This window comes from Eulemur rufifrons, chromosome 14 (genome assembly GCF_041146395.1).
Source record: "Eulemur rufifrons isolate Redbay chromosome 14, OSU_ERuf_1, whole genome shotgun sequence".
Taxonomy (NCBI): Eukaryota; Metazoa; Chordata; class Mammalia; order Primates; family Lemuridae; genus Eulemur; species Eulemur rufifrons.
Window position 1 is genome coordinate 26053301 of NC_090996.1, and position 16620 is coordinate 26069920.

At 42.7% G+C, this 16620-nt stretch overlaps 1 protein-coding gene across 1 annotated transcript; it reads right to left on the reverse strand.

The window, feature by feature from the left end:
- Window positions 1–756: 756 nt before the first annotated feature.
- On the reverse strand, window positions 757–15077 carry LOC138394075 (uncharacterized). Its single transcript, XM_069485693.1, has 4 exons — window positions 15037–15077; window positions 14426–14495; window positions 6797–8032; window positions 757–1111 (listed from the first exon to the last, which is right to left on the reverse strand). The coding sequence occupies exons 1-3, from the start codon at window positions 15075–15077 to the stop codon at window positions 6845–6847; spliced, it is 1299 nt and encodes a 432-aa protein (XP_069341794.1). The 3' UTR covers window positions 757–1111; window positions 6797–6844.
- Window positions 15078–16620: the final 1543 nt, after the last annotated feature.

The window sequence follows — 16620 nt, forward strand, 5'->3', positions numbered from 1 at the left end:
GTTTTGCAACCATCACCAGCATCCACCTCTGGAACTTTTTCATCTTGCAAAACTGAAATTCTGTACCAATTAAACAACTGTCCATTTCCGCCTCCCGGCAGCCTCTGGCAACCACCATTTTACTGTGTCTCCATGATTACTCCAGGTATCTCACATAAGTGGAATAATACACCATTTATCTTTTTGTGACTGGTTTATTTCACTTAGCACAAAGTCTTTCAATTGTTCTTTTTTCCAAGCATCTGCAATGCATAAAGTCTTCCAGCTTGAGTTATTCAAATTATAAATACATAAATATTGAAGCATGAGACAGAGAAAGGAAAACTATAAAAACTAGAATTTTTGGAAGTTTCTATCAAAAGTACTGTACCATTTAAAAACCTACTTGGCCTATAACTGGAAATTTCAAAAGGAAACTATATCTATATTAGAGCAGCCTTATACAAATAATCCAGCAACATAGAGAAAGAATATAAGAGGAGGCAGACCTAAATGAATTTTATTAGATTATCATTAAAATGTGCAATAAAATCAGATTTTAAATCCTTGGGAAAATGAGAAACTCAGAAGTTGTGAGCATATACATATAAGTTGCAGCATATTATAATGCACTGATTGCATTAATACCTTCTGATAGCTATTTCATAAAGAGGTCACAAAATATCCTTAAATAAAAAGAGTTGTTTGGACTCTAAAAAGCTGTCAGGAAAAAAAAAAGAGATAAAAAGAGTTGTGCTTTTTAATATCTATTTCTGTGGGAATTTTACTTACATACATATTCACCTAGAGTATGTGAGACATTATTTTCCATTTGGAATGCTGCAATGCCTTCATGAGAAAAGTCTATTTTAAAAACCAACTTATTTTAAAACAAGGTTCATTTGGAATAGCGCAGTTTATTATGGCTTAAAATTCTGGCAATAGATAACTTTATCACCTGAAGCTGGAAAACTATCCCCAATACCAAAACAGATATACTTGGCAGAGGCAGTCTAGTAAGTCTGCTGGTCTGAGAGAGGTCAGGACTCTGGATGGAGGTTTCCAAAACAAGATGAGGATAAGTGTGCTTTTATAAAGTTGGCAGTTAAATCTGTAGAAACATTGGTGAGTTCTGAAAAGAAAAAGGCAATTTTTATTTCAGATGATATTTATAAACAAAATAATCTGAAGTAAACAAGAAAACTAAAGAGTTGCTGATTCTCATTCTCTCTGTGCCAGTAATGCTTTAAATCAAGAAGCAACCCATAGATTGATATGGAGTATTACAGCTCAAGTTACAATCAAGAGGCTTAAGAAAAAGGCTCATTAATAACTTTAATCTGGAAGGAAAGCTTATAATATATACCATATAACATATTGTACATTAAATATACATCTATTCCAGCTCCTCCATTTGCGTGACATTGGACAGATTACTTAACTTCTCAATATCAAATCTACTAACTTTGAAATGAAGATTATAATGGTGTCCAACTCTAACTGTTGTGAGGAGTGTCTGTAAATCACTTAGTACCTACCATGTGTAGTGAATTATCATCCAATAGCACTAAAGGTCAGCTATTATTACTACTAAATGCCCCAATTTGTGTTGATTCAGAGATGTACAAACTGGGGATACAAAGACAAATAAAACAAAAATGAAGGCCGGGCATGGTAGCTCACGCCTATAATCCTAGCACTCTGGGAGGCCAAGGTGGGTGGATCCCTCGAGGCCAGGAGTTTGAGACCAGCCTGAGCAAGAGCGAGACCCCGTCTCTACTAAAAATAGAAAGAAATTATATGGACAACTAAAAATATATAGAAAAAATTAGCTGGGCATGGTGGCGCATGCCTGTAGTCCCAGCTACTCGGGAGGCTGAGCCAGTAGGATTGCTTAAGCCCAGGAGTTTGAGGTTGCTGTGAGCTAGGCTGACGTCACGGCACTCACTCTAGCCTGGGCAACAAAGCGAGACTCTGTCTCAAAAAAACAAAAAAAACAAAAACAAACAAACAAAAAACAACAAAAATGAAGAAGATTCTCATGTAGAGAAGATACAATTATTATATAAAGGCTGAGTCACCTGACGATCAAATTAAAAATTTTTAAAGTATCTCATGAACTATAGGGCAATTTTTGATTATTAAAGGTCAGGATTTCTCAACACAGTATTGACATTTTGGGCTAGATAATTCTGTTGTGGGGTGCTGTCTTGTGCACTGTAGGATGTAGGTAGCAGCATCTCTGGCCACTGCCCACCAGATGGCAGCAGCACCCCTTCCCACCCTGCTGTGGGCTATCCACATGAGCCTCAGAGGCCAAGCTGGGGCATCAGTTTCCACTCCTGCTCCCCCAGGCACTCCTAGCGCACGCCTGCCTCTCTGGCCAGGATCTGGGCATCACCACCTACACGTGGGACACTCTGCTGTTGGCAAATGCCAGGCGCCAAAAGGTGGAATCACAATCTGGGAGTTGAAGACTTAGCAAATCCTCGGTTGGCCAGAGAACCAAGTAGAGAAGGCTTGGTATTCTCGAAGGAGAATGGTGGGCCCAGATCTGAGTGTCACTGGGGCAAAGTGAAATAGACCAAGTTGGCCACAGATCTGCCCAGCTAGGCCCCCTCTCCCTCTGGCCAGTTGATTTTGATCAGGTAAATGACTCCAGCTGATGCAACTGGAGTCAAAGGAACTGTAAAACCTACTCTAGGCAAACAGGGCAGAGCAGGGCAGCAGTTTTTTCTCTTGTTATATACACAGCCACATAATATCCTCAGTTTTGCCTTTTGGTCCACAAAGTCTAAAATATTTACTATTTTGGCCTTTGCAGAAAAAAATCTATTGATCCCTGTTTTAGATAAGTGTTTATCTCACCAATATACAGAAATGTGTCACAGTATTTGGTGTTTATTCTATACAATATCATCTATGTAGCAAAAAATATAATGTACAAGTAAATAAATAGCTGAAAGTGTTTTCCTGAATAAATACGCACGGAGCCTATACTTTAGTTAGAAATTGTTGCTAAGGTCTAAGAGGTCTGTTTTCACCTCAGAACTAAACGAGAGAGACGTTAGCAATTAATCTCTAATAATTGGCCTATTGCCATTACTTTACAGCAGAGGCCACAGGTTGGAAACTATGAAAACAACTCTACCTTGCTTAAAAAGCCTTCAAAGGTTTTCCAATGCTTATAAGAATTAATGGTTTTTATTCCCTGGAAAGACCCTCCACCATCTAGCCCCATCTTCCCTCCCTAACTTCACTTTCAGACACTACGTATGCCTCTTTCTCTCCAACCTGAGTCTCAAGCACCCTTGACTATTGATAGCATCAAGCTATCCTTTCCCAAAGGTGCCCCCAACAAGCTATGAACTGTTACAAACTTCTGTGTGTTTTTGTTGATGCTCTTCCCTTTCCACAGAGTGTTCTTCCCCGTCTTCTTCACCCAGTGAACACCTACTTTAGGATCCAACTCAAACATCCTTCACTCAGCCCACACCTATATTCTCAAAGCACTCTGAGTAGACTTCTATTATATCACAGTGTGGCAGTTACTCCTGTGGCTGTCTCCCTTGATAGGTGGTGAGTGCTTGGAGAGCAGGGACATTATATTTAGCACTAAATCTGCAGGGCTTAATGTAATGCTCCGCCCCCAGCAGAGGTGGGGAACCAGCGGCCTCAAGGCCACATGTGGCCCCCGAGATGGCCAAGTGCGGCTCCTCAACAAAATCCAAACTTCACAGAACAAATCCCTTTATTAAAAGGATTTTTTCTGCAAAATTTGGATTCAGTCAAAAGTCCACACTCAAGGATCCAGAAGGCTGCAGGTTCTCCACCCATGGATGAATTATTTGGAGGGCACCCTTTCTGTCAAAAAGATAATTCTTCCACTTGTCTGCTACAGGGCCTACCCCTCCTCCTTCACTGCCTAAAATTCTATCCTCTTTATTTTTCTTTTTCTAAATTTTTTGTAGAGATGAGGTCTCACTATGTTGCCCAGGCTGGTTTTGAACTCCTGGCCTCAAATGATCCTCCCGACTCGGCCTCCAAAACTGCTAGTATTACAGGCATCAGCCACTGCTACCAGCTCTTTATTTTTTTCTTTTTCTAAATTTTTCTATCCTCTTTAGAGTTATTCCCTTGATTTAGAGAACAAAGACTACAAAGCTCTCTGATGGCAAGTCTGCATTCTTTCATCTTTATTTATGTTTATCTTACTCCTGGCACTTAGCACAAGTCTCCAAGAATTACGTAGAGAATTTTTCAATCGTGCAAATTACCTGATATAGAATCAAGGGGAAAAAACAATGATTTCATGCAGTAACACTAAGTCTTTTCCTTCTGCAATGATGGTTTGTTGGTGTTTTGCTCTTTTTTGTCTTTTTAATTTACTTTTTTTTTTTTTTTAAGTTTTATTTTTTGAGATAAGGTCTCACTCTGTTGCCCAGGCTAGGGTGCAATAGCATCATCATAGCTCACTGTAACCTCATACTGCTGGCCTCAAGTGATCCTCCTGCCTCAGCCTCCCGAGTAGCTGGGCCTACAGGTGTGCACCACCACACCTGGCCAATTTTTCTATTTTTTGTAGAGACAGGGTCTTGCTCTTACTCAGGCTGGTCTCAAACTCCTACCGCAAGTGATCCTCCTGCCTCAGCCTCCCAAAGTGCAAGAATTACAGGCATGAACTACTGTGCCTGGCCTTTTTTGTCTTTTTCAAAAAAATAGAAATAAACATAAATCAATGAATGTATTTCATGTTAAATCCAAGCCTTCAAATTGTACAAAACCAAAATAGCCAAAAAAAATTTTTTTTTTTTGCTCTGTTGCCCGGGCTAGAGTGCCATAGCATCAGCCTAGCTCACAGCAACCTCAAACTCCTGGGCTCAAGCGATCCTCCTGCCTCAGCCTCCCAAGTAGCTGGGACTACAGGCATGTGCCACACCATGCCCAGCTAATTTTTTCTATATATATTTTTAGTTGTCCAGCCAATTTCTTTCTATTTTTAGTAGAGACGGGGTCTCGCTCTTGCTCAGGCTGGTCTCGAACTCCTGACCTTGAGCAATCCTCCTGCCTTGGCCTCCTACAGTGCTAGGATTACAGGCAATAGTCAAAATTCCTAGCCTCTACAGATTATCTATAGAATATACAGGTGTGTATACATCTAGAAAGAGAATGCCTTTACATTCTCTTAAAGGAAGTTTGAAGAAAATTGTAAGGAAATAAAACCAATCAATATGAAATAAAGATGAACATCTTGGATAATATGTTGGTAGAGTTTAAACAACAAGGAGCCTAACATATTGTTCTGCCCCATCCCTTAGAGCAGGTAACTTTTTTTTTTTTTTTTTTAAGGCGGGGTCTCACTGTGTAGCCTAGGCTGGAGTGTAGTGGCACATCATAGCTCACTGTAAACTCCAACTCCTGGGCTCAAGTGATCCTCCCATCTCAGCTTCCCAAGTAGACAAGACTATAGGTATGAGCCACCATGCCCAGCTAATTTTTTTGTAGAGACAGGGTCTCATTAATGTTGCCCAGGTTGGTCTCAAACTCCTGGCCTTCCAAAGTGCTGGGATTACAGGTATGCACCATGGCAACCTGCAGCAGGTAACTTTTGAAACAGTACTGGAGAAAGACCAGGAAATTGATACTCAGAAATGTGCATTGTGTATCATTGTATGCAACTATATATTGATACCATATGTATATCATGACAAGCACTTAACCCACAGAGAAGCAGGGTCACCAATTCTGATCTTCTCTATCTTTCTAATTGGCAAGAGGTTGAGGAGTTAAGTGGAATTCGTCCTCAACAGTCTCACTCATAAATTCATTAAACAGGTTAGCACAAAGGGTCTTGTGATTAAGCAGAAAGCTCACGTGATAATACGAATAGCCATATGTTTTCCAAATTCCAGAATCATTCAAGTTTCAGTTGTACAATTAATTTTTAGCTCTAAATTGACTCAAGTAAAATGTTTTTTTAACATAAATGTATTTCAAAAAGCAACTATCCGGACAGAGGTGGGGGCTGGGGGGAGGGGATGGGTGCACACCTGCTTGATGAGTGCGATGCACACTGCCTGGGGAATGGACACGCTTGAAGCTCAGACTCAGGGGGATGGGGGGACATGGGCAATATATATAACCTGAACTTTTGTGCCCCCATGATGAACTGAAAAAAAAAAAAAAAAAAAAAAGAAGCAACTGTCTTGTAAACAGAAAACCAGTATCACTTGGCACAAGAAGATGTTATCCATTGAAATAAGTTTGTGAACAAAAATGCTATTAAATTCTAGCTATGTGCAGTTGTTGCCTGCGAAAGCATTAGAGAGGTGGTAAGGATCACCAACCTCAAACTAAGGACATTCTTCCTGATAAAAATCAACAGGATTGAAAAAGAATTGGAAAGCAAATAACTTTCCCACCCTAGGTGCCAATGCCATTTAATGCTGGATCCCTGTACTACCTAAAATCATGTTTCAAAAACCTTGCAGAGCCCAAATCCTCCACCCACTCCCAGACGTTATAGCTCCCAAAAGAACCTAATTACCACTCTCTCTCTACCAAGCCTAAATAAAAGGAACCGATTTTGTTATCTTTCGCAGTAGGCAAAATCTTAATAGCACTCGTCCACTGAGACCACCAGGTTTAAAAAAAAAAATCTACAAAAACAGCTAGTTCCTGAACGACAAGGCCACTTCGCTTCCACTAACTTTACTTTTTTGGACAAGAGGGGTCGTGGAAGCCACTAGAAAACACATACCAGGACGAACAGTCAAGGACTCACGTAGGTGGTGACTCTTCCCCCAAAGGCACTTACTTGGCAGAGGCCTGAGCAGCCACGCAGATGGCTGCGGTCTGGTCCCTACTAGAGAGGGCCACTTTTCTTCACTGCCACGGGGGCTGCGGCACTCTCAGTGGGGACAGACTGCTGGGCCTGAGTGGCTGGAGCTGTGGCCTCGGTGACAGGTGACGCGGTGTCAGGGAGCTCCTGAGATAGTTTCTGGTCGGGTAGTGGTGGAGTAACTGGACTCTTAGGAGCCTTCAGGACATGCGACGATCGCCTTTCCAACATCTCCTGGACTACAGAGGTGCTCCGGGAGGTCTGGACAGCAGCCTGACCAGGCCGAGCCCCGGTCTGAGAAGCCCGAGGAAGATTCCGGAGCTGGCTCTGTGAAACCACAGGCTGGCTCACAGCAATGCCTAAAGGCTGACCAACAGAGACCGAGGGCACTACAGGCAGGCTTTTGGAGGCCAGGACAGCGGGCGGCAGAGGCCAGTCCGACGGGAACACGGGTTGCGGACCAAACCACGGCGGGCCTGGGGAGCCAACTGCGTCTGAACTTTTGTCATCTTCAGGCTTGGGACCCAGATTCTCTTTGCAAAAGTCTTGAGGGGCACCGCTCTCCTTGGCGCTTTCCCCTCCATCTATGTCCTTGTTCTCCTTTTCCGGCTCTTTTTCCGCGAGGCCTGTGACGGTCATTTTTAGCGAGGTAGTCCTTTGAAAGGTCCTCTGGCGGGCGCGCCGGCGCCGCTGTATCCGCAGAAAGGTGGTGGAGACGTTGCCTATGGACAGAGAGAGGCGGTGGCTGAAGCTCTGGCGCAGGGCTTCCAACATGGCGACGGAGGGCACGCGCAAGGTCTTCTTCGAGGCCTCCTCGGGCAGCAGTTCGATGTTGCCGGTGTACCAGGAGATCCACCAGAGCAGGCTGAAGAAGATGATGATGGAACCCAGGTAGACCAGCGTGTCGTAGAAGAGCAGGTTGCAGAATACGCCGGTGAACAGCACCGCCACGCCCACCGCGTCGAAGATGACACCCAGCCAGAAGAAATGCCTGCAACGGCCCAGGCCCGACCGCTTCCCGTTCGTAAGCACTGGCGCTCCCGAAAGCTCCATGGGCTCCCACTGTGGCTGCTGCAAGGTCCGCAGAGGCGACCAGGCGAGCGGCGCCGCTACCACAAGGTCCGGGGCGGCCGCTCGGTCCCCACTGCAAAGCCGTCGGGGGGTGAGGGGTGGGGCCCAAGGGCGGGAAAGTGAGGCGGTCTTTCGCCCGCCCTGCGGTGGAAAAGGCACCCGCCCAAGAGGCGCGCGTGCGCAGTACGCCCCGTCGCCTGCGCGGCCACCTTCTGCGCCTGCGCAGGGTCTCTCCTCACCCCTAGTGTGTTCAATCCCCGCGCGCCGCCTCGGGCTCTCTGGGTGGTGAAATTAGTAACTTCTGGCGCCGCTGGACCCTGGTTGGGGCAACAGACTGTTCCCGCGGTCCGGGAGGGATAGGAAAGTCCCTCGCACGGCTGGCAGCTTGGCCCCCAGGTGCAACCAGTTTCTGAGAAGTTCAGTTTTTTTTGTTTTGGTGGAGAAATGGCGAAATTAGGGTCTACTGTCAGATCTGGATTCCAGTCTTATCTATTTGCCCCCAGCGACGACTGTTAACTTACTGGTGCTAGTTAATAGCAGACCCGGAGGTGAATTCCCTGAGAGTTTGGGTTTCTTCCCTTTTGTTTGTTGACCTGTTTGCACAGACCCTTAATACTTAAACTGAAAAGTGGGACTACTTTTCCCCCTGCCCCCAACTGAGTAAAGCGGGAGGAAAAACGTGTGAAAAATTAGCTGGAACCTGAAAATTAAATAGCTTTAAAATGAGCTCATTTCAAGCTTTGAGAACACGATGCAAGAAAATTAAAATCCAGGTTCAGACCTGGTTTCATTCAGGTTGTATTAATGAAAAGTTATAACCAAGTATAGGCCCTTGGTTGCTCCCTTGCGAAAAGTGAAATTTTGTTTTTTAAATAAACTTAAATTTTAGAATATATTTAGGTTTATAGAAAAGTTGTAGGCCAGGCACAGCACCTCACATCTGTAATTCCAGTACTTTGGGAGGCCAAGGTGGGAGGATCGCTTGAGCCCAGGAGTTCAAGACCAGCCTGGGCAACATAGCGAGACACCCCGCCCTATCTTTACCGGAAAAAAAAAAAAAACCCCAAATTGTGAAGATAGTACAAAGGGTTCTCCTGTGCTTCCTTTGTTTGTCTTAATGTATTGCGAAACTTTTTATTTCTTTTTTGTGGGTGTTTTTACAAGTTCAGCAAGCAATATTTTAAGAACTACTTGAACTCATCAGTAAGACTACTTATGAACCCAGGTTGTACCCCTAAAATATGGCTCAGCTGTGCCTGATGCCACACAATAAAAACATGGTCCAACTTCCTAAAATGTCAGTTTTATTTGATAGTATTTTAAAACAATATTATAAAACAAGTGTATATTTTCAGAATAAAATCTAAAATCAGAAAGCAGAAGCTTTAGACTAAATACCCAGGATACAAATTTGTTCATATACTGCAGAAGATGGGGGAAAAAATTAAAAACAAATTTGTTCCCCCTAGGCTACTCAGGAACACTGGTCATGGTGCCACAGTGTACACAAGTCTCAGTGTGTTTTGTTTTTTTCTTCAGAGACAGGATCTACACTCTGTCACCCATGCTGGAGTGCAGTGGTACAATCATAGCTCACTGCAGCCTTGAAGTTGTGGGCTCAAGGGATCCTCTCACTTCAGTTTCCCAAGTAGCTGGGACTACAGGCATGCACCACCACACCTAGCTAATTTTTCTAATATTTGTGGAGACGGGGTCTTGCTATGTTGCCCAGGCTGGTCTCAAACTCCTGGCCTCAAGTGATTCTCCTGCCTTGGCCTCCCAAAGTGCTGGGGTTACAGGCATAAGCCACTGCACCTGGCCAACTCTCAGTGTATTTAAACACGGTATATTTTCCAGGAATTTTATTTTCTTAGTGGTAAAAAACTTGAATTTTTTTATATGGAATATTTACTTTTATGAAATAGTTATATATTTGACTGTTTTAATATATCAAAATAAGCCTGGAGACATGGAGTAAAATAGAAAATTCATATACATTTAATATAATAGTCATTATATTATCTCCGGGGGGGGCTTTTTTCTTTTGACATTGATTAGAAAATATCAATTGCTATATTTATAGAACGGTGATATAAGAGAAACTCCTTGTTTTTATGGGAGAAGTAATCTGCCAGCAGAAGCCCCCTCTGTATTAATATAAAAGAGAGAATGCAATTTATTAGTATGTATTAACAGATCTGTACGTATGAAAAGTAACAAAATGTTTGTGCTGCCTTTATGGTAGCTGGATATACCATCTGGGGGAGGTGTTGCTGTGGTTTGGGGACCAACTTGGTGGCCAGTCAATAATAAAGAGCTTCCTTCTTGCAGCCCTGGCTGCTTTACTTTGCTGAGGTTTCTCTGGAGATATATTTCTCTTCTTTTTAGAAGTGAAGTCTCATTGTATTGCCCAGGCTGGACTCAAATTCGTAGGCTCAAGCGACCCTCTCACCTCAGCCTTCCAAGTAGCTAGGACTACAGGTGCATGCCATCATGCCCAGCTAATTTTTTGATTTTGTTAATAGAGACAGGGTCTCCACAAGCTGGTCTGGAACTCCTGGGCTCAAGCGATCTTCTCACCTCAGCCTCCCAGATTGCTGGGATTATGGGCATGAGCCAATATGCTTGGCCACAAAATTTATTTTATGCAAGTGTCCATTTTTTGAGGGATATGATGACCCCAAATCATAGCATGCAATAGTATTTTTTAAAGGCTCAAGATTATTTCTGGGGAAAAATCCTGAGACAGAGTGAGAGGAAGGGGAAACACATATTTGATCAGAAAATGAATATACAAAATATTGAGACCTTCCAGGAAAATGAAAAGGGGATATGTCCAGTGCCTGGCCAAGTCATATTGGAGCCCCAGGTGAAAGGGAAATTGTATACCAGCATATACTTTTATTAATTATTAACTTTTTAATGGCTAATTTTCCCTACAACATTAAATCAGTTGAAAAAATACTGAAAAATTGAAAAGTGAGTGTATTAAAACTTACAACATTGAATTTAAATATAATATTGATGCCCAAATTAGAATTTATTACAATTTAACATTCCTGACTTTAATGAGGAGCAAAAATAAGTAATATTTTGAAAATGTACTTCTTAGCTTATCTCATTTTCAATTGAGAGAATTCCCATCTTTTACAGTTTCTCATCAGTCAGTGATTATCTTAAATAATTTTAATTACTTTTAGCTTACTGAAACAGTTTTTGCAGAATCCCATTGTGCCTGTTATTGTTAAAAAAACCAAAAACATGTAAAGACCACTTCCAAATTTAGAAAAGCTTGCAGGAAGCAAAATTCATGAATCAATTTTAGAAGATCAGAACACAATGGTGATTTTTTAAAATATCAATTGTTGACATTGCGTGCTGCTTAAAATCATTGAAGATGACGTTTCAAAAGGATTTAAATCATTATTAGAATATTTGCAAACCAACTCAGTGGCTGCTTGTTGTAAATTAGATGTATTCATTGAAAATAATTTTTTGCCAATTAAAATCCAAGGACAGTTTAATTTTTTTACATCTCCATTTCAAAGGTGAACTTGGGATATCTATACTATCCTAGTATTTTTTAGGGTGCCCATTTCCCGTAATAATTGTAATTAAATCCAGTTATTCATACATTTTCAATTTCTTTTTTATTCTTTAATTCAGAGGACATATGCATATGTCTTGCTGAAGTTTTACATGCATGAAACATACTTTCGAAGTTACAGTTATGTAAGAATAAAGAGCTGTGGGGTACACAGCAGTGATTTTAAGCCGTCAGAGGCCTGAATGAGTTTGGGAACGCTGTGCAGTCAGGCAGAATAAAACCGTTAGGGAGTTCACCTGAGGACAGGGCCCAGGTCATCAGTGGGGGTTTGTCCTGGTCACCTGGGGCCCTGGGGCCCTGCTCACCAGCTGTGCACTCCCCACCCATCACTCCTGGTGCCGCCAAGCCTTCTGAGTATTGTCCCCAAATCCCCCAGGATGGAAGCTGATGAACTTTGTCTCTTAAAAGGATCCTTTGAGATCCCTGGGTCATCAATTGTCAAAGTCACCTTGGTTTTTCTCCCTGTTTGGTTTCAAAATGTACAGTCCAGGCTCACAGGCAGTAAGGTGACATAGATAAATGGCATACCCACCCCTGTTTCAGATGTTCACATGTCTAGGTTAGTTAGGGGTGATGTGAGACCACACAGTCTTGTTACACAAAGTGGAATTCCCAGCCCAGAAGGAGACATTTTATTGCCATATTAGCATGTCATTCAGTTCAAATGTAGTCTCTTTTTATTTTGGATTTTTTTCTTTGAGTCTACTAAAGAGGACATGTTTTGATAATCTGAGGTTTGCTTCGGAGGCCTTAAAATTTCCTTTAATTCGAAGCGTTCAGCATGTGAAAATGCCATATTTTGGGATAACATTTGGAAACAGCAGGTATCAGTGCTCTTTCCACTTTGGTTTGACTTTAAATTCCTTCCATCTCCCATAGTTCAGTTATTTTGCTCCCTCGTCTTTCACAGAGTATCCTGGTTCACATGTTCTATGAACTGCCCACATTCAAAGCAAGCTTCATATGTGTAATGTACCACGTTCTTCCTCTCAGGAGTTACACACTGGAAGATAGGTTGTTTCTAGCACTATAAAGAGTATTTTGAATTCTGACTTTTTATTCCATGTTTATGTGGATCAATGAACAAAGAAATGGCTTCAAGACAGGAGGAAGAGGGGAAAAAAGATTCTTTTCGATACTCCACTTAAATTTAAGGTAAAATCCGTTATTTTTGCCTGGATTACATTCTAAAAGCAAAGGGAAAACTAATGTATAATTGTAGATGGATCAATTTTTTTTGAAGGATCATATCAAAACATGTGAGGGAACTAATAAAATTGCAGATGAAATTATTCCAACTACATGTGCTTAGGTTTCAATCTGAGAGAGGTCAGAATGTCAAAAATGCGACCTTGGTAAGAAGTTGGCTGCTAAGTGTGACCATCATTGGGCTTTCGAGACTTTTTGTCCATTGGGTGAGTGGAGCTCTACATTTTCTCTTGCTGTTCACCACAGTAAAAGTGGGGGTCTCTGGGGACTGAACCCTTTTCTGAACAATCATCTGTAATTGAATTACTGATGACACAACAACTTTTTATATTCAAGAGAATAAGAACTGCATTTTATTTGTATGACCTGAGTAATTATGACATCATTGAGCACTGCCAGAACTGAGGAAATATACAAGACATAAAGGAGGACATCTAGCCAAAGTCAACAGTCCCTATTCCTCTTAGTGCTAAAGAAAGGATTTTCAGTGGGAATTTGTTTAAATGTTTCATTTTTAAAATATTCCCCTAGGAAGAGCCATTCCGTTAAGAAAAGTTCAGTTGACCTGTTTGATTTGAACAACTTCCTACCTTCTTTGCTTTCTCCTTGTAATCAGTCACCTATTCTGTCATCGCGTAAGCAGGAAGGTGGTGGATGCCACCACATACTCATGCCTCATGGTGTATCTTTGCTCCTCATTTCCTTATGCAGTTGACATTCTTCCTGGCCCCAAACTAGATCAACCAATTTCCCATGAAACAGCAATAACGGTAGGATACATAGGGTTGCCATTTCATCTTTTTAGCAGATCACCCAGTGTTTCTATTGAAATCCTAGTGCATGTTCTGCTTCTGTCCTATGAGCAGATACTGGAAAAAGAACATTCTGCAGAGAAGTTGAATGTGTTATGTCAAGGAACATGTCGGATATTTCTGAGGTAAATGACCTATATTCGCTACAGGACTTGCATTGTTTATCTTAGCTTTGATGAGGAACAAATCTGTCAGGTCCTAGGGCTGGGTACGGTGGCTCACGCCTGTAATCCTAGCACTCTGGGAGGCTGAGTTGGGGAGGATTCCTTGAGCTCAGGAGTTCAACACCAGCCTGAGCAAGAGTGAGACCCCGTCTCTTAAAAAAAAAATTGTTCAGTTCATAAAAGATAACAATAATATGTGATCTTTTAATAATATGGAATTTTCATCCCTGGAAATTTAGTCATTAGTGAGAGTGTTTTGCATTATGTTCAAATTCCCCTTAATGAAGCTGGCGTCAGGGAAGGGAAAGTGAAATCGGGAGGAGGCAGATACAGCAGGAAAATATGCAGCTGAATGGCAAGGAGGAGCACGTGACAAAAAGTTATTCCCACAGATTACATAACTCGGAAAATTGATCATAATTACTTCCTTTCTAATTACAATTTTTTTTTCGCTGCAGTAAAATATTCATCACACAATAATAACCATCCTAACCACGTTCGAGTGGGCAGTTCAGTAGTGTTAAGTGTATTCACGTTGTTGCACAATCATTACTTCTTCAATGACTTTTCTCAAATCTGTCTTAGGATACACAAAGGACAAATTGGAAGAGTCAAACCTGAGCGCCTGGAGGTCTAATCAGTGTCACCTGGAAGGTATGCTACTTGTGGGGAGGAAGTCCCCGGAGAGTGGAAACGAGTTTTCCCTGGAAGGTGAAGGGCTTCCCGCCTTCAGGATCCTCACCTCCTTTCTCCACCGCAACCGAGTTTTCAGGTCCTCCTGAACACACACAGAGAAACCTGTTTTGTCCATTCTGGGAATTAAAAAGAACCTGGAAGACAATGTGAAAGCAACTGGGAGGCTAAATTCAGATTGCCTAAGACAAAAGTAGAAAATGTGAAGTATATGAACACAGATGGGCTGCAGCAGAAGAGCAAGATGTTCACGTGTTCACTGACACCAATACTGTTTGTGGTGTGAACGATGTGTCCACGCAGACAACTGTGGTTTCCTTTAGAATAGTTTCTGCAGCTTTTGTGGCTAATTCAGTCGGTAAAGAATTGGGCTTGTCAACCTTGCCTTGATTTATGTGAAATGCATTGTTTCCTTTCTCTTCATGCACTCTCCTTTGTAGTTTATTTGGGGCCGCAGGAGGTAGTGATAGCAGCATTGTTTAACTTCAATACCCTGGATCCATTTATATAATCCTTTAGGTTTCCATCATATCCCTGTGTATTGTCCTTTGAAATGTGTAGTCATTGTTTAGTAAATGCAAGAAACTGGGTAAAAAATATTTAGACACAAATTGAGAGCTAGTATGATGTTACCCTGCTGCAGAGGTGATGGGGGGTTACCTGTAGCAGGTTGTCAGGGCCGCTGGCTGCACTGGGTCCATTTAACCCAGTCGGCAATGAGATCACTCACTGCTGACTCAGTCCCAACAAAGGCCGCTGTGTTTCCTGTCCACCTTCACTCCCAGAGCACAGCTCTTCTGGATCCCAACCAAAGCCAGTGGACCATAGTGGGGGTCCCTGTTTTATCAGACTCTGAACTCTACTCAGTTTCCTTCCATGCCTGTGCATGTGTCTGAAAGGTGCGGGTTCTTTGCACCTCTCAGTGGTCTTTTCTGGTAGTCACTGATGAAACCAGGGGAAATTGGCCCCAAACATCAGCCTGGTCTTAGGCCTCCTTCTCCCTCTTTGCCTCATGTTTCTTTACAGCCATGTAATTTCATGCATTGCATCAAATTTGATGCATTCAGCCATGTGTTTCGTACTGTTCTCAGGGGAGGTCAGGGGCCGCAGATCCACTCATCCATATTCTGCAGCAGAACCCTTCCCCAGCTTGCCTCAACACTCAGGTTCTCTGTTATCTCTTCCCATGTGCAAGGCAGGGGCAGCCATGTCCTCACTGGCTGTGCTTTTTGCATTAAACTGTGAGCTCCTTTAGGGTGGGGACAGTGCCCTGCTCCCCTTTGTGTCCACAGCAGCTTGCACTGCGCCCAGTGCATTGGAGCCACTCCAGAAAGCATTTGCTGAGGCATTTCCTGGGTGGCCACAAACAAATGCATTGACTTTCTCTAGTAAGAGTTTTTGTCCCTGTTTCCTAGAGTTCTTTCCATTTTATGCATCCTCCGTATTAAATGAAGTGTCAAATGACATCCTTTGAATCAGAATCATGAATGTAGTAGTTTGTCAGCAACACAGCAGGTCTAGCTTTGAGGTCGTTGCCCTTTTCTGCCTCCACTTTCTATGAACTCAACCTTGTGCTGGTGAACACCAAGCGGGATGGTTTTCCATTTGTAAATTCTTTGCAGCAGATAACACCTGACTATGGAGCCTTTCAGATTGTTTTTAGTTCAGTACATGTCCCGGCACTAAGATTGGTCTTTTCCCTCAACCAGGACCCTAGAAGTAGGTGATAAGAGTTCCAATCCTGCATCAGAGAAATGTCCCGTGGTGAACGGCAGGACTGATGACTCCATGTCCCGCAGGGATCTGTCTGAGGCTGGCTGTCTGGGTCCTGGCTCAGCCTTGGACTGAGAGTCGGGTCTGCCCACGGGAGGGGTCAGACAAGTAAGGATACCCTGCTCCATCCTGATGTGTCTAGTTGTGATGAGTTGGTCAGGTCTGGTTCCACATGGCAATGGAATGAACTCTCACTGTCTCAAGCAGGCGACTGACCCCAGAAGGGCACATCGTGCATCTCACAGATGCTTTGAAAATTCCTTGACTTTTTTTTAATGAGTAAGAGTAGAGAGCTAAGAGTAGGAGCTCAGAATTAGAGAGGACTTGCCAGAGCCCAGAGTTTGATTTCCCTTTGTCCCTCAGTGGGGGCTTCAGTTCTCCCTCTGGTTGTGATTGTCAGTCTGTACACTTAGGGAAGGTGGCAGGGGACCTTTGAGTCCCAGCCTTCACATGCTGAGAGGAAAGATGGCA